Source organism: Erpetoichthys calabaricus, chromosome 2 (assembly GCF_900747795.2).
Source record: "Erpetoichthys calabaricus chromosome 2, fErpCal1.3, whole genome shotgun sequence".
NCBI classification, from domain to species: domain Eukaryota; kingdom Metazoa; phylum Chordata; class Cladistia; order Polypteriformes; family Polypteridae; genus Erpetoichthys; species Erpetoichthys calabaricus.
This window is the reverse complement of record NC_041395.2, coordinates 45429619-45451250: the sequence shown is the minus strand read 5'-3', so window position 1 is coordinate 45451250 and position 21632 is coordinate 45429619. Positions and strand designations below refer to the sequence as shown.

Here is a 21632-nt window from a genome sequence, read left to right as displayed (position 1 = left end):
ACAAACATCACTGAGTCGCGCCATGCCAGCGGTATTGGATGGTATTATCCATTTGTCATCCAGATATTTAAGATTTCTTTACACTGTGGTTGAACTGGCAAACATCAAATTGCAATTCGCTGCAACGTCCGGTTTTCCAAATATAATCAGAGTAGTCAACTGCATGCACATTGCTACTGCATAACCGCTGGACAAGTAACAACAGCCAGGGATGAATCACAGAAAGAATAAGCTTGCATTACATCATCTATAGCAGGAGAGCCTATAAAAATGGCAAATCTGCACTGTTGCAAGTGCTTTTTCCAACTAGCACAGCAAAAGAGAACCAGTCCTTCTAAGCATAGTGTGTCACCTGAAAGAGCCATGTAAAAAGCAAAAAATCGATCCGTTGTGGTGCTCATTGCCGATGGTACACTATAAAGGTGCCTTCAGAGAATGAATTTGCTTATGTAAATAGAAAGCATTTCCACTCTTTTAATGTACTGCTCTATAGTTTACAGAAAGTGTGTCACATTGTGCAAGATGTAGCGTGCTGCACAAAGTGGCACATAATCTTGGCTTGCCTGTAACTCAAGAGATGCAGTATAATGAACCTGACCCTGACCAACCAAATGATCAGCCAAATTGGACAGCGTTACAACTTTGTTTAATGTAATTACCAGAATTTCCAGTGGACATAACAGCAGGAAGGTGATTATTTTGAAAGTACGACTGTGGATCATTCATTGCTAAACAAACATACTCATTACCACGTTAAACTCTCATTCACTATACAATCATGGCTAAAATTATCTGCACCCCTGGAATTTTCCCAGAAAATGCACCATTTCTCCCAGAAAATTGTTGCAATTACAAATGTTTTGGTATACAGTGATCCCTCGCTATATCGCGCTTCGCCTTTCGCGGCTTCACTCCATCGCGGATTTTATATGTAAGCATATTTAAATATATATCGCGGATTTTTCGCTGCTTTGCGGGTTTCTGCGGACAATGGGTCTTTTAATTTCTGGTACATGCTTCCTCAGTTGGTTTGCCCAGTTGATTTCATACAAGGGACGCTATTGGCAGATGGCTGAGAAGCTACCCAACTTACTTTCTCTCTCTCTCTCTCTCTTGCGCTGACGTAGGGGGGTGTGAGCAGGGGGGCTGTTCGCACACCTAGACGATAGGGACGTTTCTACCTTCTGTGTGCAGCTGCTTCCTGAAGGACATGCTACACGGTGCTTCGCATACTTAAAAGCTCAAAGGGCACGTATTGATTTTTGACTTTGTTTTACTCTGTCTCTCTCTCTCTCTCTATTTCTCTGCTCCTGACGGAGGGGGTGTGAGCTGCCGCCTTCAACAGCTTTGTGCCGCGGTGCTTCGCATACTTAAAAGCAAACAGCCCTATTGATTTGTTTGGTTTACTCTCTGTCTTTCTGACAGACTCTGCTCCTGACCCGCACTCCTTTGAAGAGGAAAATATGTTTGCATTCTTTTAATTGTGAGACGGAACTGTCATCTGTCTTGTCATGGAACACAGTTTAAACTTTTGAAAAAGAGACAAATGTTTGTTTGCAGTGTTTGAATAACGTTCCTGTCTCTCTACAACTTCCTGTGTTTCTGCGCAAATCTGTGACCCAAGCATGACAATATAAAAATAACCATATAAACATATGGTTTCTACTTCGCGGATTTTCTTATTTCGCGGGTGGCTCTGGAACGCAACCCCCGCGATGGAGGAGGGATTACTGTACACACGTTTATTTCCTTTATGTGCATTGGAACAACCCAAAAAAACAGAGAAAAAAAAGCAAAATCTGACAGAACACAGAACTCCAAAAATGGGTCGGACAAAATTATTGGCACCTTTTCAAAGTTGTGGGTAAATCGTTTTATTTCAAGCATATGATGCTCGTTTGAACTCACCTGTGGCAAGAAACAGGTACTGGCAATATAGCAATCACACCTGAAGCCAGTTAAAACGGAGAAAAGTTGACTCAACCTTTCTATTGTGTGTCTGAGTGTGACACACTAAGCATGGAGAACAGAAATAAGTGCAGAGAATTGTCTGAGGACTTGAGAACAAAAATTGCGGAAAAATATCAACAATCTCAAGGCTACAAGTCCATCTCCAGAGATCTTCATGTTCCTTTGTCCACTGTGCGCAACATAATCAAGAAGTTCACAACACATGGCACTGTAGCTAATCTCCATGGACATGGACGGAAGAGAAAAATTGATAGAAGACTGCAACGAAGGATAGTCTGAATGGTGGATAAACAGCCCCAATCAACTTCAAAACATATTCAAGCTGTTCTGCAGACTCAGGGTGCAACAGTGTCAGCTCGAACTATCCGTCAACATCTGAACGAAATGAAACGCTATAGCAGGAGAGCCAGGAGGACCCCACTGCTGACACAGAAACATAAAAAGGCTAGACTAGAGTTTGCCAAAATGTACTTGAGGAAGCCAAAATCCTTCTGGGCAAACGTCTTGTGGACAGATGAGACCAAGGTAGAGCTTTTTGGTAAAGCTCATCATTCTACTGTTTACAGAAAATGGAATGAAGCCTACAAAGAAAAGAACACAGTACCTACAGTCAAACATGGTAGAGGTTCTAAGATGTTTTGGGGATGTTTTGCTGCCTCTGGCACTGGCTGCCTTGACTGTGTTCAAGGCATCATGAAATCTGAAGACTACCAAAACATATTGGGGCGCAATGTAGGGCCCAGTGTCAGAAAGCTGGGACTGCGTCAGAGGTCATGGGTGTTCCAGCAGGACAATGACCCCAAACATACCTCTAAAAGCACCCAGAAATGGTTGAAGACAAAGCACTGGAGAGTTCTAAAGTGGCCAGCAACAAGCAACAAGCTTGCTGATGGTTATAGGAAGCGCTTGATTTCAGTTATTTTTTCCAAAGGGTGTGCAACCAAATATTAAGTTGAGGGTGCCAATAATTTTGTCCAGTCCGGTTTTTGAGTTTTGTGTGAAATGATGTCAGATTTGGCTTTTTTTCTCTGTTTTTTTGTGTTGTTCCAATGCACATAAAGGAAATAAACATGTATACCAAAACATTTGTAATTGCAACAATTTTCTGGGAGAAATGGTGCATTTTCTGGAAAAATTCCAGGGGTGCCGATAATTTCGGCCATGACAGTATGTTTCTTGGTCTTTCCATCTCTGTGTTCATTGCAATATTATTCTTAATGTTGCAAAGTGGCAGCAATTATGTGTAGCTTAGTGCAATATCCTACTTTTTACATTTTACTTCTATTTCATCTTTTTTGAATATTATTCTTGAATATTATCTTTGTAGTGAAGCCTCAGGGTTACTATTAGAAAACTACAAAATAAGTGTTAATTTGCAGCTTGGAGTGCCATAACATTGTGACATCATTCATTCTTAAATGTGGCGTCTTACTCCACACTGGACTGGGAATGGGTCTAGGACACTTTGTAACTTCTTCTCATGTCCTTCTCTAAGATAAGACAAATTATTACCCTAGTTTTGACATCCGGCGCCACCGAGAGTGGCAGCCTTTTCAGCAGCTCCGTGTATGACTGTATATGTATGTGTATTTTTCTACTTTTATTTTTCTATTTTTATTTATTGATCACTCCTACCACTTGTGGATTCGTTCCCTGGACACACTTACTTTTACAACATAGGCATGGATTTTTACACGCCGAGACTCGCCTATTCAAGTACTCAACTTCGGGCGCTGAGAACAAATGCCAGTGCCGGTGTGGTTCCATATTTACCCGACGAGGTAAGAAGGCGGTATCGTGGCAGCAGAGCCGGCACTAAGCTAAAAATGAAGCAGCTTGCGAGAAAGTGGCGTTTTAAGCTTTCGGTGCCTTCTGTTATTCTGGGGAATGTGAACTCAATCTCAAATAAGATCGACGAACTGGCTGCGCTGGTGAAAAATGTCAGAACCTACAGAGAATGCAGTTTGTTGTGTTTCTGCGAAACCTGGCTAAATAACACCATCCCAGATGCAAACGTGGAGCTACCCGGGTTTAGCACTGTTAGAGCGGACAGAGATGCAAGTACCTGTGGTAAGCACAAAGGAGGAGGACTCGCTCTCTATGTTAATACACGGTGGTGTCACTCTGGACATGTTAACGTCAAAATCTCCACTTGCTGCAGGGACATCGAACTGTTGGCCATAAGTCTGCGTCCCTATTACTTGCCCAGAGAGTTTGGACACGTCATTGTTGTCATCGTGTACATACCTCCTCGGGCGGACGTGGAGATAGCGAGTGACATCATCCATTCTGCTGTTGCTAAGTTACAAACGCAGCACCCCGAGGCACTTGTGCTAATCGCTGGAGACTTTAACCATGTGACGCTGGACAAAACATTACCTGCATTCTCCCAGTATGTGGACTGTAACACCCGGGGAAATAAGACTATTGATTTACTGTATGCAAATGTTAAAGACGCATACAGTGCCACCCCGCTGCCTGCGCTTGGGAAAGGAGATCATAACCTGGTTCTGCTTCAGCCTCACTACAAACCAAAAGTGAGAGTCCTACCTGTAACCAAACGATCATTCAGGAAGTGGACCCCGGAGGCTGAGAATACTCTGAGACAATGTTTTGGAACTACAGACTGGGATATCCTGCAGGGATCACATAGTGAGAACATTGAGGAGGTTGTTGACTGCACTACTGACTACATCAACTTCTGTATGGACACTTTAGTTCCAGTAAGAACAGTACGCTGCTATGCTAACAACAAGCCATGGATTACAAGTGACATCAAGGGCCTTTTGAACCAGAAGAAAAAGGCCTTTAAAGACGGTGATCAGCATGAGCTCAAGCGCGTGCAGAAGGAACTCCGAGTCCAGCTCAGGGCGGCGAAGGAGCAGTACAGGAGAAAGCTGGAGCAGAAGTTGCAGAACAACAGCATGAAGGAAGTGTGGGATGGGATGAAGATCATCACTGGCTGCAGCTCGAAGCAGGGTGCCACCATCGAGAGAGACGTGAAGAGAGCAAACCAAATGAACATCTTCTTTAACAGGTTTGACCACCCTAACCCACTCTCACCTCGGATTACTGCACTCTCTACACATCCTTCTGCTGATACCAACAGAGGAGAGACATCCCCACCCACAATTACAGCAGCGCAAGTGAGCAGAGAAAACTTCGTGCCAGCAAAGCAGCAGGTCCAGATGGAGTATCGCCACGACTGCTGAAGGTCTGTGCATCAGAGCTGGGGGGTCCTCTACAGCGCATCTTCAACCTGAGCCTGGAACAGGGGAAAGTCCCGAGGCTTTGGAAAACATCTTGCATCACCCCAGTCCCAAAGGTATCACATCCTGGTGAGCTGAATGACTTCCGGCCTGTCGCTCTAACATCACATGTGATGAAGACCATGGAGCGGCTGCTGCTTCACCACCTGAGGCCACAGGTCCAACACGCCCTCGACCCTCTGCGGTTCGCATACCAGGAGAAGGTGGGAGCGGAAGATGCCATCATCTATATGCTACATCGATCCCTCTCCCACTTGGACAGAGGCAGTGGCGCTGTAAGAATTATGTTTCTAGACTTCTCTAGCGCCTTCAACACCATCCAACCTCTGCTTCTTAGGGACAAGCTGACAGAGATGGGAGTAGATTCATACCTGGTGGCATGGATCGTGGACTATCTTACAAACAGACCTCAGTATGTGCGTCTCGGGAATTACAGATCTGACATTGTGGTCAGCAACACAGGAGCGCCGCAGGGGACTGTACTTTCTCCGGTCCTATTCAGCCTATATACATCGGACTTCCAATATAACTCGGAGTCCTGCCACGTGCAAAAGTTTGCTGACGACACTGCTATCGTAGGCTGCATCAGGAGTGGGCAGGAGGAGGAGTATAGAAACCTCATCAAGGACTTTGTTAAATGGTGCGACTTAAACCACCTACAACTGAACACCAGCAAAACCAAGGAACTGGTGGTGGATTTTAGGAGACCCAGGCCCCTCATGGACCCCGTGATCATCAGAGGTGACTGTGTGCAGAGGGTGCAGACCTATAAATACCTAGGAGTGCAGCTGGACGATAAATTAGACTGGACTGCCAATACTGATTCTCTGTGCAAGAAAGGACAGAGCCGCCTGTACTTCCTTAGAAGACTGGCATCCTTCAACATCTGCAGTAAGATGCTGCAGATGTTCTATCAGATGGTTGTGGCGAGTGCCCTCTTCTACGCAGTGGTGTGCTGGGGAGGCAGCATTAAGAAGAAGGATGCCTCACGCCTGGACAAACTGGTGAGGAAGGCAGGCTCTATTGTTGGCATAGAGCTGGACGGTCTGACATCCGTAGCAGAGCAACGGGCACTCAGCAGGCTCCTATCAATTATGGAGAATCCACTACATCCATTAAACAGTGTCATCTCCAGACAGAGGAGCAGTTTCAGTGACAGACTGCTGTCACTGTCCTGCTCCACTGGCAGACTGAGAAGATCATTCCTCCCCCAAACTATGCGACTCTTCAATTCCACCAGAGGGGGTAAACGTTGAACATTATTCAAGTTATTGTCTGTTTTTTTTATCTGCATTTTTTATTACTCTTTAATTTAATATTTTTGCTGCTGGAATATGTGAATTTCCCCCTGGGATTAATAAAGTATCTATCTATCTATCTATCTATCTATCTATCTATCTATCTATCTATCTATCTATCTATCTCTATCTAGTTTGACTTTTAGTGCAATTTCTAGGACTGATCCTGAGAAGTTTGATAAATGGAGGCCCAGGCGGTTAACGGAGTAGAATGGATAATCAAGATGAGAGCATTTAAGATCTCAAGTATTTGTAGTTAACAGCAAAAAAAAAAAATTTGACCTTTGCATCTTCTTTGAGCTGCATTGAACTTTCTCTTACAGTTTCTGGAAACCATCCCATCTTCAGTCATCCATCCACCCTATTTTTTAGATGTGCTGTTTGATTTGCATGTCAATCATATCTGCTGCATTCTTCATTTGCATAAAGCATGATCTCAGCACAGTGAGGACCATAATATTAATAAATATCGGCAAATAAACAGTTTATTGGCCGATTTTCTTTTTTCTATAATGTCACCAAATTTTAATCAAATCCATCATAACATTTTTGAGTATTTAGTTTTTCTATTGTGAGAGGGTTTACACCATATATTGGTATAATGAGATATCCTTTCTTAGTGCATAGCTACTGCCTGTGACATACCTTCCTGCCAAATTTCATCTTTTTAACTAAAAAGGAAACAGTGTTTTTGTTGATGATTAAGTGACTGAGTAAGTGAGTGAATGAGTCAGACAACTTTGCATTATATATTCACCCCTTTATAATCACGAAGGCTAGAAGTGGAAAACCTCTGCAAATGTGAAAATACTGTGACAAAACATGCAAAAACAACATATTTTCCAAAAATAATTGATTTATTATAAAAAAAATAACACAAGTGAGGAATAAATGACAGCGGAACACAAAGTATCAAAACAAGCACACAGAAAGAAAGTGCAGGTTGTTAAAATATGCCTCCTTAATGGGCTATGGACACTGTCTGCTGAGTGGCTGGTCCAATAGCCTACCACAAGCACTACAAAACTTAATATCACTTAAAAAGCCAGACACCAAATGATTTCCAATACAAAATGCAGGACTTCTATGCTTTCTGGAGGACCTGTACTACCATTTGGTGGTTTGGGGAGATTCTTTCAGTCTCTAGCTCACCTTCCCAAACTACAGTCCTTAAAATACTACTATATTGGCACTCCATGAACTTAGCAAGTTTAACCTCATCACGCACATTCACATTTTACTGCCACTGGATTCCTGTTGCTGTTGACTCTGATAAATTAACAGTCTTCCTCTTACATACAGGAGACACACAGTCTCATTCACCTCCTCACCTGTATTATTCTCACAGCATAGACTTCAGATAACTAAGTAAGGACTATATCAGGTCACATAAACAGCCAAGTAAGCATACATCTAGCATCTTCAAGTATATCTACAAAATATACAATTATTCAATTTAATAGATTAACCTATTGTGCTAATCTACAAGAGTGTGTCCATATTCATAATACTGTATGTATAACACTATGCTGCAGATTTGTGCTTTTACAATGACCATTGACTATTTATGAGCTACTTGTAAAAAATATTTTTTAAATCTGTTTTCAGTTGAGTCTCTTCTCAGATGAATGGCAACATACTAACCTTTCTTTGATGTCATAAGCAAGTTTCTTCCAGTGTTTAGATACATGCATCCTCACCATAACTGCAGCAGACTGACGAATCTGAGGCATAAAAAGAAAATATCAAAATAAGACAAAACAACAAAAATAATTACATAATAATGCTGGTTATATGTATGCAATCAAAGAAGAACATGACAAAGTTTCTATGAACAGCATAAATGAACAGCTTAACACAAAAAATCAATGCCTCATGAAGAAAAGAAGGTCTGAGGTATTGCTAGACTTTAACCACACCAGAAATATAACCCCCATTACCTTCTGTCCACTAACAAAATATATAGAAAAGAATTCTAGATTTACAAAAAATACTAAATTTAAAGTTGCCAATAGCTTTATAAAAAGATGAAGGACATACCACAATTCATTCATTTATTTCCAGAACATTCTTCATCCAGTGCAAGGGTGCAGGAAACAGAACTCTACCCAAGCAGCATCAGGCACAAGGGAGAAACTAAATAAAGATGCGCCCACAGTCACACACTCTAAGCTAGTTCAGAGTAAAAAAAAAAAATCTACCTGAGCTGTGAACTTTTGGAACGAAAGATGAAAATTGGAATCCAGGAGAAAAAAACACAACAGACACAAGGAGAACGTCTAAACTGCACATCGACCTAGCCTTACACATGCACTTTGGAGACAACTTCAGGGCTCATCTAATGGTAATTTCAACCTGAATTGTGGGTTGGCACTGTTGCCAACTACCTCTCCTCTCTTTTCTCCCAAAGACCTGACAACCAATGATACAAAGACGAGTGATGTCACTTCCGCGTTCCGGACCCCAGAAACTGCCTCTTCTGTCTTGTCAAAATCTTAACCGTCCCCATTGCAATCTTAGGGCAGTCATTTTTTTTTTTTTTTTTTAAATGTCATCTGGATAGATATTCCTCTTTTGCTTTTTTATTTGTCTTTGTTATTTTGATCAATTGTATGGGGATAACTGGCTTTGTCTTACACTCCATACCAGCGATGTCCACTATGCCCCCTAACAAGGTTGTCATGCTGTTTAAACAGATGTAGGGCATTATAATCTGAATCCTTTTAGTATCAAGTTCTCTTTTAAGATATCTAAAATCATTTGTCAAGAGAGACCAAAGTGACACAGATATTTGAAGTTTCAGCAGTAGTTTTTCTGTACAGTTCTGTAGATTAACAAGTTTCAGAAGAAAGCTTAAGCAATTCTATGGTATTTCTTAGTTTTACTTTATTCATGAAATAAAAATTAATCATAAAAACATAACTCAATCATGGAAAAAAATAAAATTTTCACATTTCCATGAAAATTAGCAAACAACCCCCACCCAGGTCCTAACATGAAGAGGCACCCTAACATCAGACTTTACAGCATTCTGCATAGCCATATAAAATTTGTTACAAAGGTTTAGATGAAGATAAAAATTTCTCTATTATAGAAAAAAAATCCTGGAAAGGAAAAGCAGGTTGACGATACGTGATCTTCTCGGAAGTTCTCGGAAGACACTTAAAAGACCCGCGAGACGCTAACAATATCAAATAAGAGCATGGAACACTCAGTCATGTACAGGCACGTAGCACACACAGATCCTGTGCTCTCAGCACATATAAAGCGTATAAGGACAATACGTTAAGCAAAGAAGAAAGAGTAGCGCGGAGAAAAAAAGGCAGATAAGAGATTATGAAGGCAGTGGAATTCGAAAGGCTCAAACAAATGATGGCGCAGTACACATGCAGAGAAAGGTACAGAATATGAAAGCAGTAAAATTTGAAAGTATTGTAGTATTCAACCCAGCCAGGTTGAAGCCTTTTTTGTTTAGTGACTGTTAGGTCCGATTGAGGGAGGGCGGAGTACAACACGGAAGACTGATAGCAGCGTGACAGCAGATGATCCGACGGCACCTCCTTAGCATGTGTTCAGCCGTCAACCAACACCCATCACCATACCACCCCCACCCGACAACGCGAGCATCATTATACGTCCTGAGAAAGAGATTTAACCACACCCAGGGCTGGAAATAAAGGACAAGTATTGTTTTTACAACATCATGCGAGACAAGGCAATGAGACATCATTTAAAACAAGTCCACGGACATCTAACCTAGCAGTTGTTGGATTGCTGTTGGCAGACAAACGTCATGTGCTCCCAGCTATTAAAACAACGACAAGCGACAAGCACAACATGCAGCTCGCCAGCAGCAAAAAGCCTGCAGATGATCAGAGTGCTTCTCCTTAGCGTGCGTTCAGCCAACCTAACCCTCGCCACCCCCTTCACAACACGAGCGACAGAGATGCGAAGTGGCAAAAGGACAGCTGCTGTACAGGCTTTGAAATGATGGGGCAGCGAGACAAGCAGAACAGGCAGCTCGCCAGCAGCAGAAAGACAGCAGATGATCCGAAAGCATCTCCTTAGCGTGCGTTCAGCTGCACCCCCTTCACAACACAAGCAACGTTATACATCCTACGAGAAAGACATGTAACCACGCCTGGGGCTGGAAATAAAGTATTGTTTTTACAAAAGTTTTAAAATAAAAGTGAAAATAATGCATATGTAACAATTCCCATGAAACTAACAATCTCTTTTAAATTGTATATCCGGTAAACCAAACCCAGGGGTGGGCGAGCGAAGCGAGCAGGGGGCGGAGCCCCCTAATAAATAAATAAATAATATATTTTTTTTTTAAATATATTTTTTGCTTTACAGCCTTAAATGAAAACACACACCAAAAATACTTCTTCCCAGCTTTACTTACTCAATGCAACCTATAACATCCAAGTGAAAGATATCACAGCTGCAGATTACTGCACATACTGAGATTAATAAAGGATCACCGTCCAATGTCAATATTTTGTTGAACCACCTGTTGCTTTATTGACAGCCTTGAGTCTGTTGGGATACTTCTCTATTAGCTTTATACATCTAGATTGAGCAATATTTTCCCACTCCTCTTTACAGAACTGTTCAAGTTCAGTCAAATTGGATGGTGAGCGTTGGTGGACTGCTATCTTCAAATCTTTCCATAGATTTTCAATGGGCTCTGACTGGGCCACACGAGGACATTCACTTTTTCCTCCTTCAGCCACTGTGTGGTCAATTTTGCTGTGTGCTTCAGGTCACTGTCATGTTGAAAGGTGAACATTCTGCCCATCTTCAACTTTCTGGCAGAGGGTAGCAGGTTTTCCTCAAGAATTTGACGGTATTTTGCCCCATCCATTTTTCCTTCTACCCTAACGAGAGCCCCAGGCCCTGCGGCAGAGAAACACCCCCACAACAGGATGCTGCCACCTCCATGCTTTACTGTAGGTATGGTGTGTTATGGATGGTGAGCTGCATTGGATTTCTGCCAGGTGTACCATTTGGTATTGAGGCCAAATAGTTCGATTTTGGTCTCATCCATCCATAAGACCTTTTCCCACTTGGCTTCAGAATCTTCAAGGTTAATTCTGGCAAAGCTCAAACGAGCCTTAATGTGGCCCTTCTTGAGAAGTGACTTTTTCCTTGCGACCCTCCCAAACAAGCCACAATTGTGGAGTGCTTATGAAATTGTTGTCACATGCACACAATTAACACTCTTTGCAATAAAATCCTGCAACTCCTTCAAAGGGGCCATTGGCCTCTTGGTAGCCTCTCTTACCAGTTTCCTCCTTGCTCTTCCATCCAGTTTGGAGAGACAGCCGGATCCAGGGAGGGTCCTAGTAGTACCGAACACTTGCCACTTCTTTATTATGGACTTTACTGTGCTCCTTGGGATTGATAAAGCCTTTGAGGTTTTTTTGTATCTGTCTCCTGCCTTATGTCTGTCCACAACTCTATCCATGAGATCTTTTGAAAGTAGCTTCCCACCCATAGTCAGTCGTTTGCTGTCAGTTGCACTACCAGGCAAGGGAATGCTCCAGGAACAGCTGGTTTTATGCTTCACTAATCACACTGATTACAATTGATCACAGGTGGAACCCTGTAACCATGGTCTGCAATGGAAATGGTGGTTACTTACATCTGATTGAGTTTAGGAGGGGGGTGATCCTTTATTCATCTCCGCATTTCTTGTTTTTTATTTTTTTTAATTCTTCTGAACTGTAGCTGTGATATCTTTCACTTGGATGTTATAGATTGCATTGAGTAAGTAAAGCTGGAAAAAATATTGTTTTGTGTGCTTTCATTTAAGGCTGGAAAGCAAAAAAATAGGAATATTTTGAAAGGGGTGATTTTTTTTTCTATACCCACTGTATATATACAACGTCCTCCTACTCATCCATGCGTGACAATATTATATATATATATTATATATACATATACACAGTATCTCACAAAAGTGAGTACACCCTTCATATTTTTGTGAATATTTTATTATATCTTCTCATGGGACAACACTGAAGATATGACACTTTGATACAATGTAAAGTTGTCAATGTACAGCTTGTATAACAGTGTAAATTTGCTGTCACACTGCCATTAATGTCAACAAAAGTGAGTACACTCCTAAGTGAAAAATGTCCAAATTGTGCCCAATTAGCCATTTTCCCTCCCCGGTGTCATGTTACTCGTTAGTGTTGGGCTGGGTTTATACTTCACGCGACACGACGCATGCTACAGAGGATGCTCCTGCTACGCAAGCATTGTACTGTTTATACTGGCGCGCATACCTTACGTAAATCTGGAGGAATCCAGCAGGTGGCAGTGCAAGATATTATCACGGTGAGAACAGGTTCGGCTTCTTTGTGTTGTGAATTTAACACCCATTAAATTCCAATGACACCTTATCGCAATATCTCTGAAAAGGATGTTTAATGATTAAATCCATCAATCCAGGGATGTGTCCATTCCAGCAAGCATTGGGCACGAGGCAGAAACAATCCCTGGACGGGGCCTCAGCTCATCGCAAGGTGAATACAAGCACACACATACACTGGAGTCATTTTAGTGGCACCAAATCCCCAAATCTGCATATCTTTGGAAGGAAAGCGGAGCACAGTGTGGAATTCAAGCAGGAAAACATGCAAACTCCAGGCAGGGAATATCAGCTATGTGACTTCCTGCGAGACAACAGTGCTACCACTCCACCATCGTGTCACCCCCATGGGTGTAATTATTAACAGTATTCATTATTTAAACGAAATTAACGATTTATCTGTAAAATGTAACATACATACTTTAATGCATTTCATCATGAAATTGATATCAAGTATAAATCTAAAGATACTAAATTTGCAGAGAGTTGGAATAACATACATTTAATGTGTTCTGTGTGATGATCTATTGCTGCTTGCCGTAGCAATTAAAACCTTGGATGACGTTTAGGACGGTCTGCTTTAATGATAAAGTAAACTATGAGGTTAAAGTGGACATTTCGAGATTAAAGCCGAAATTTCCACTTTATAATCACAAAATACACGTTTTTACCATGTCCTTAATTTTTTTTTCTCAGTAGCTCAAATACAGCACTGGACATTATGTTGCTGCTGTGAAGTTGCAAAAAAAAAAAAAAAAAAACGGCACAAAACATGGTATGCGAGACTTAAAATGAATTGTGTCATTACGATTGTGAATATGTGACGCTTGAATATAAAAGCACCACGAATGCATCTGTATGTCGGCATTTTGCTTCACCACATTGAACCATTCATCAAATATCGAAGCGTGCACATCGATCCAGTAGGATCCACATAGAGGCTTTGTGTCACATGTAGATAGTAGACAGAGACTCTGATGTCACGTTCCGACTTTTAGCACACTGCGCCCCCTGACTTTTTGCTGGTACTGTAACTCATGCATGCGTTGTGTTAATTTCTGAGGACCTGCTCAGAGGACGCGTCAAATGAACGCTGGGAACGCGTGGCAGCCATGACGTGGGCGCGTACACGTTCTGAGCGTGAAGTAAAAACTGCTGGTCTCAGGTGTGAATGGGGAGCAGGTGTGTTAAATTTGGTGTTATCGCTCTCACATTCTCTCATACTGTTCACTGGAAGTTCAACATGGCACCTCATGGCAAAGAACTCTCTGAGGATCTGAAAAAAAGAATTGTTGCTCTACATAAAGATGGCCTCGGCTATAAGAAGATTGCCAACACCCTGAAACTGATTTAAAGCACGGTGGTCAAGACCATATAGCGGTTTAACAGGACAGGTTCCACTCAGAACAGGCCTCGCCATGGTCGACCAAAGAAGTTGAGTGCATTTGCTCAGCGTCATATCCAGTGCTTGCCTTTTGAAAATAGACGTATGAGTGCTGCCAGCATTGCTGCAGAGGTTGAAGGGGTGGGGAGTCAGCCTGTCAGTACACAGACCATACGCCGGACACTGCATCAAATTGGTCTGCATGGCTGTCATCCCAGAAGGAAGTCTCTTCTAAAGATGATGCACAAGAAAGCCCGCAAACAGTTTGTTGAAGACAAGCAGACTAAGGACATGGATTACTGGAACTGTCCTGTGGTCTGATGAGACCAAGATCAACTTATTTGGTTCAGATGGTGTCAAGCGTGTGTGGCAGCAACTAGGTGAGGAGTACAAAGACAAGTGTGTCTTGCCTACGGTCAAGCATGCTGGTGGGAGTGTCGTGGTTTGGGGCTGCATGAGTGCTGCCGGCACTGGGGAGCTACAGTTCATTGAGGGAACCATGAATGCCAACATGTACTGTGACATACTGAAGCAGAGCATGATCCCCTCCTTTCGGAAACTGGGTCGCAGGGCAGTATTCCAACATGATAATGACCCCAAACACACCTCCAAGACAACCACTACCTTGCTAGAGAAACTGAGGGTAAAGGTGCTGGACTGGCCAAGCATGTCTCCAGACCTAAACCCTATTGAGCATCTGTGGGGCATCCTCAAATGGAAGGTGGAGGAGCACAAGGTCTCCAACATCCACCAGCTTCGTGATGTCGTCATGGAGGAGTGGAAGAGGATTCCAGAGGCAACCTGTGATGCTCTAGTGAACAGTGCTGGAAAATAAAGGTAGCCACACAAAAAATTGACAATTTGGGCACAGTTTGGAGATTTTTCACTTAGGGGTGTACTCACTTTTGTTGCCAGCGGTTTAGACATTAATGGCTGTGTGTTGAGTTATTTTGAGGGGACAGCAAATTTACACTGTTATACAAGCTGTACACTGTACATTGTATCAAAGTGTCATATCTTCAGTGCTGTCCCATGAAAAGATATAATAAAATATTTACAAAAATGTGAGGGGTGTACTCACTTTTGTGAGATACTGTATATAGTCATGTACGGGTGAGCAGGAGGATGTTGTATGGACCAAGTGAAGGTAATTCCACGCCAGGCCAGGGGGTGGCGGGGTGCACTAAATCTTCTCCTCTTATCTCTACAGACCAGCCGCGGGAAAACCTATCTGACCTTGAAAATGTCACTTTTGGTTCCGGCACCTCGATTGATGTCAGAAGACAGTCACTTCCAGTTCCCCTACGTCACTTACCTTCTGACTATTTAAAACCACCATCTTTGCAAGTCAAGTTCAGTTCTGTTTTGGACTCAGTCTTGTGAACATCTCTGTTCCTTTCAAAACCTTTTGCAGCCAGGGATAATATATGGGTGGCTGCCCCCAAACCTTTTTAAGTGTGTTGAGTCTGATCTTTTTACAATATACAAACACACACACACATATATATATATATATATATATATATATATATGAATATTGAGAGCTGGGAGGCTAATCGCACTCCTACAGGTTAAAAACCGTTGAAAGACTACCTTCACATTGCTCCCTTGCTTGCTGGGCTTACTTGTGGCCGATCTACCGTCTGATCCGCACAGTACTTTGCATACTTAAGTCCGAACAGCACCTGTCGATTTTTGATTTTCTCTCTCTTTCTCTCTGACCTTCCCTGCTCCTGTCGCGCACTCCTTTGAAGAGGAAGATGTGTTTGCATTCTTTTAATTGTGAGATGGAACTGTCATCTCCGTCTTGTCAAGGAGCACATTTAAACTTTTGAAAAAGAGACATGTTTGTTTGCAATGTTTGAATAAAGTTTCCGTCTCTACAACCTCCTGTGTTTCTGTGCAAATCTGTGACCCAAGCGTGACAAGTAGTACCAGGAGTGGTTGAACAGATGAACACCGAGGAGTTGTTTCAGATCGCTCAAAATATCCCGCTTCTTCCCGCCCTGGAGTATGATCCGGTTTCTGCTCTACCTGCTAATTCCAAGGATGTGCTGATGAAGATGGGTACTTCTGATGACCTAGAGATGTTTCTTTTGGCTTTTGAACATGTGGCGACTTTGCTGGGATGGGACAAACAAAACTGGGCTGTCATCGTCACCCTGTTTTTGTCTGGGGATGCCTTAATTACTTTATGGAATGTGCCTCGCAATAAACTCTGCGATTATGATTTCTTGAAGCGGCAGGTTGTTTTACGAAAAACTACAAGCTTTTTGTCTAAAGGTTTTGCGCTTCATGATTGGAAACTGAACAACAAGGATATGGACAACATGGACGTGCGCAAATTCAAGATTTGATTCATAAAGTTCACTACTGGTTTGAGGGAAACGAGATGGAGCAAGTTGTGGAAAAGATTGTCATGAATATACTGCTGGTAGGGAGGTTAGAGCATCTGCGTGCTGTTAACCCTGAAAATCGTGTTTCCTCAGGAATACTACCAGGGGATCCGGCTGTTAACGTAGCACCTATGTCTGGGGAAGCAGGAGGCCATGGACGTCGCCGTGGGTATTTCGGCAGTGGAGCTGAACGAAGATGCTTCCGGTGTGATCAACCCGGCCACTTGGCTAGGGAATGTCACCTTTCCCCTGCTCAAATCGATGGAAATTGGTCTCGCCAAGGTTTGTTGCTCCCAGGTTCCTTATTCTTCAGATAAAAAGGATGGCTTAATGGTCTCGTTGAAGTTAGGGGGCCACGAGATCTCAGCATTATTGGACTCAGGATGTGACCTTTGTATTGTCAGACGGGACTGTCTTGACGGCAGGTACCTGTGTAACACTGAAACTGTAAACATACATTGTGTAAATGGAGATGTTAAAGACTATCAGACATTGCTTCTTCCTTTAACATATAAGGATTGACATTTTAAAGTTTGGTCTGCCGTTTCGGACTCCTGCCCCTGGCCCTTACTGATCGGCAGGAGGAATGCCCTTTTTCCTAGACTCATGACCGAATGTCAGACACCAGTCAGTGAGCCCTGTATCAAGCTTAGCGGGGGGAAGAGGACGAACTGGCTGTTGGGGAAGATCTCAAGCCCCGTTGAAATATTGAACCCAGTGTTAGGGTGCAGATGCGCCTGTATCAGATTCCAGAAGCATGACGGAATATTGTGCTTGAGGAAGTCAAAAAGATGCTGGCATTGGGTGTAATTCGTGAAAGTAAAAGTGGCTGCTGCAGTCCGGTCATATTAGTCCCAAAGCAAGATGGCTCGGTTCACTTCTGTATAGATTTCAGGCACTTGAATAAAGTCTCTAAATTTGATGCTTCTCCAATGCCTCGTGTTGATGAGCTGTTGGAAAAACTGGGTCAGGAATCCTATATCTCCACACTGGATCTCACGAAAGGTTACTGGCAGGTGCCTCTTGAGGCTGACAGTTGCGAAAAAACGGCATATGCGACTCCTGACAGACTTTATGAATTTACTAGACTCCCATTTGGTCTCCATGGCGTGCCTCTAACCTTCTAGCATATGATGGACCAGATCTTGCGTCCTCATTCCGTGTATTCCGGGGCGTATCTCGTGATTTTCAGTAATGATTGGCAAACACATTTAGAACATCTCCAGGCTGTCCTTGAAAGCTTAAGACAGGCTGGTTTGACAGCTAACCCCAAGAAGTGTAAATTGGGTATGTCTGAGACTCATTATCTGGGCAACTCCATGGGCAGGGGTTTACTCCGACCTCAATTCAGAAAAGTGGAAGAGATGTTTGCTTATCCATGTCCAGAAACACAGAAACAAGTATGTGCCTTCTGGGGCTTGCAGGTTATTACAGAAGATTCATCCCTGATTTTACAAATAGGGCTGCTCCTCTTTCAGATCTTACTAGAGGCAGAAAAAAATGCCCTGTTGTATGGGCAGACATTTGTGAACGTGCCTTTTGTGATTTGAAAACGGCTTTGTCTTCTTATCCAGTTCTGTGGAATCCCGACTTCTCCAAGGATTTTATTCTACAGACGGACGCAAGTGCATTTGGTGTAGGCGCCGTCCTGTCCCAAATTTTTGATGGGGAAGAGCACCCTATCACATTTTTGAGTAGAAAATTGCTTCCTAGGGAGCGTAATTATTCAACTATTGAAAAAGAATGCTTGGCGATAAAATGGGCTGTGGAAGCGCTTTGTTATTATTTATGGGGTCAAAATTTCACATTAGTGACAGATCACGCTCCACTTCAGTGGTTATACCGTCAGAAGGAAACGAACTCTCGTCTCATGAGATGGTTTTTGGGTTTGCAACCTTACAGTTCTACAGTGAGGCATCGACCCGGCTCTGAACATATTAATGCTGAAGTCCTGTCACACTTGTTTGAGCCTGGTTTGGAATGTTGCTTGATTCACGAAAATGTGAATAAAGCTGAGGTAGGGGGTGTGAGCTGGGGGGCTGATCGTACCCCTACAGGTTAAAAAACACTGAAAGACTACCTTCACATTGCTCCCTTGCTTCGCATATTTAAAAGTCCGAACAGCACCTGTTGATTTTTGATTGTTTGCTTTTCTCTCTCTCTCTGACCTTCCCTGCTTCTGTCGCGCACTCCTTTGAAGAGGAAGATATGTTTGCATTCTTTTAATTCTGAGACGGAACTGTCATCTCTGTCTTGTCAAGGAGCACATTTAAACTTTTGAAAAAGAGACAAATGTTTGTTTGCAGTGTTTGAGTAAAGTTCCTGTCTCTACAACCTCCTGTGTTTCTGTGTAAATTTGTGACCCAAACGTGACAATATATATATATACATACATACACATAGTATATGTAAAAAACAGGTGGAAGGTGGACACTTCTTGTACTAATATACAGAGTTTCTGGAGACTGATGTAGTGAGAAACAGAGTAGTTTTGTTTACAGAGAAAGAAAATAAAGTAACAGTTAACTGTATCAAAAGATGCGAAAAGGCTGAAAAAAAAGAGGAAGTGAGGAAAAGGAAGCAGCTCAAGCAGAAACAAACAGTATATGTATCTCAAGTCTCTGAAGAAAGACCACTGTAAAAACCAAAATGCAGAAGATCTTGCGGGCGATGTTTTTGAAAGACATAAAGAGGTGGTAGTGAAATGCATTCACCAGTGCTTTGGATAGAAATGACAGAGGGGAAAACACATTACAGTTTTTGATAGTTATCAGTCTGACAGAAGGTTTGACAAGAATGGGAATCACAAAGTTTCTTGAAATCTGCAAGTAGAGCCTCTTGTGGAATGAGAACATGAACAGAGTTGTTTGGATTCAAGTTTGATGAAAGGGACTAAAGATGTGTGATAATGGAAAGATATAATCTGCTCTCTGAGTGCACTCAAAGTGTCAGATACAGTGATAGCCATTGGGCAGGGAGTTGGGGCTGTTTTCCATGAATTGCACTTGGATTTTGTATCTGAGCAATCCATGAGAAAAGCAAAAAAAACAAGTCCATTATTTTACTCCATTTCCATAATTTGTGTGTGTATTTTATGGGTGTTGTTATTTGTTTCAATATTTTTTAGCTCCTGCAAAGTTTCCCCTTGGGATAAATAAAGTACTGTCTATCCATGCATGTCCTCATATGCATTGCAAGACACAACATCTTCAGGGACATGCACATTTAGCAGAATACGCCTTACAAAAAAACAGATTTATCATAAAAGGAGAAAAAACTCTCAAGCATATCTGGAGAATGTTTTCTTAGATTTGTCCATTCATTTTTTTCTCCCAACATGTCAAGTTACACATGGGTGAAATCACAAAAATTTCAGTTACACTGTCTCAGAGTAGAGGGTACAGCAAAAGAGAATGCCGCCCTACACATATTATGAAAACATCACAATGAACAATTAATATATTGTACATACAAGTTATGCCAAAATCAAAACAATGTTTTGTTTGTAAATTTAAACAGATCAGCTACATTTTCCTTGAACCAGATTTTGATACTTATTTAAACAAAACTGCTTCCAAGCAGAATCCTAAAACTAATCATTTTCTCTTATTACAGGTATATACTTTTAAAATATTTATTCAAATTGCTGTTGACTTAGACGTTCATTCTGAAAAGTCCAAATATTACTGGAACCTGCTGCCATACCTGTGGGTCCATGGAGTTTGTCATTATAGTACACAGTGCTGGCACCACATGGGGATGTTTAAAGGCAGTCTTTAGTTGGGCTGTAGCCTGCAAGAGTTGAAAATAAAAAACAAAAACTCAGATTAAATTATCATGCATCCACTAACAGGTACATGGAGCAATTAGACATTAAAAATCCTATGAGGAATGGTCCAATATGATGTCAATGTGGTTTAAAATTAATAAAAAAACACTAAATAACCTAAAAAAGTTCTCAGAACATTTTAGTAAAAATCTTACATAATCAGTCTACATGTTTGCTAGCTCAGACTTGGCCGATTTGTGCCCACTTCATACAGTATAATATTCACAGTACAATATCAAATATTCAATTAACTCTTCATCATATCAATAACTGTGAAGTACTCTATTGTAAGTGTCTGTTCCATGTCTGCCTAATACGTTGTGGCGGACAGCCGGGGCCCATGCCCATCTGGGACGCCCCTTCAGCATATGTTCTGGGGGAGCAAGCATGGGAGACCCAATACCTCCCCCTGGACGCTGGATGGCAGCCTCCCTGGGTTGCAGCGGTGCCTCGGACTCACGCAGGGTTTCATGGGAGTTGGAGTTTGGTGCAGACCTGTTGGGTTCCACAGGCACCGCCAGGGGGTGCTGCAGCGGGAGCTGCTGGGCCTTGTGGGCAGTATTTTCGCCACACCTGGTGCCTTATAAAAGAAGCCAGCAGCCACCACTGAGCGGGCTGAGCCAGGAGGAGGAGGACTACGCTTGACGGGAGGAGAAGAGTTGTGGTGTGCTTTACTTTACTTTAGTTTAAATAGTGTGTTTTGGGACTGTGTTAGGGATGAGGGACACTGGGAAGACGTGGACCTCAGCTGAAGAAAATAAATCATTTTGTTGATTTTAATGTGCCTTCATTGTCAGTCTGTGTTGGGTCGGGCGCATATATAGCACCTTTTATCACAACCTACAAAGTAATTAATTCTTAAAACACAAGAAAGCAAACTGAGCACCACAAAACTGTTCATTAAACAAGTTTATAAAGGAAGGCACTGGCATTTCATTTGAATTCCTGAGTAGTTATTGCTTACTTTGTTTTAGCTGAACAGTTATCTGAAATAACAACTGTAAACCATTGTGCACCCATCTGACCTAAGACAAGGAATGTCAGTCCAGTGAAAGGTTTACAATAAAAGCCTTTTATTTGTCTCAGAACAAGTCAGGGTT

At 42.2% G+C, this 21632-nt stretch overlaps 1 protein-coding gene across 1 annotated transcript in view; it reads right to left on the bottom strand.

Annotated features, from left to right (window-relative positions):
- The window catches only part of ipo4 (importin 4), a 183209-nt gene that overhangs the window by 151610 nt on the left and 9967 nt on the right, over positions 1–21632 (bottom strand). Inside the window, 2 exon segments of the mRNA XM_028793702.2 lie at positions 8183–8262; positions 20409–20495. Of these exon segments, the coding sequence (XP_028649535.2) occupies positions 8183–8262; positions 20409–20495 (167 nt within the window).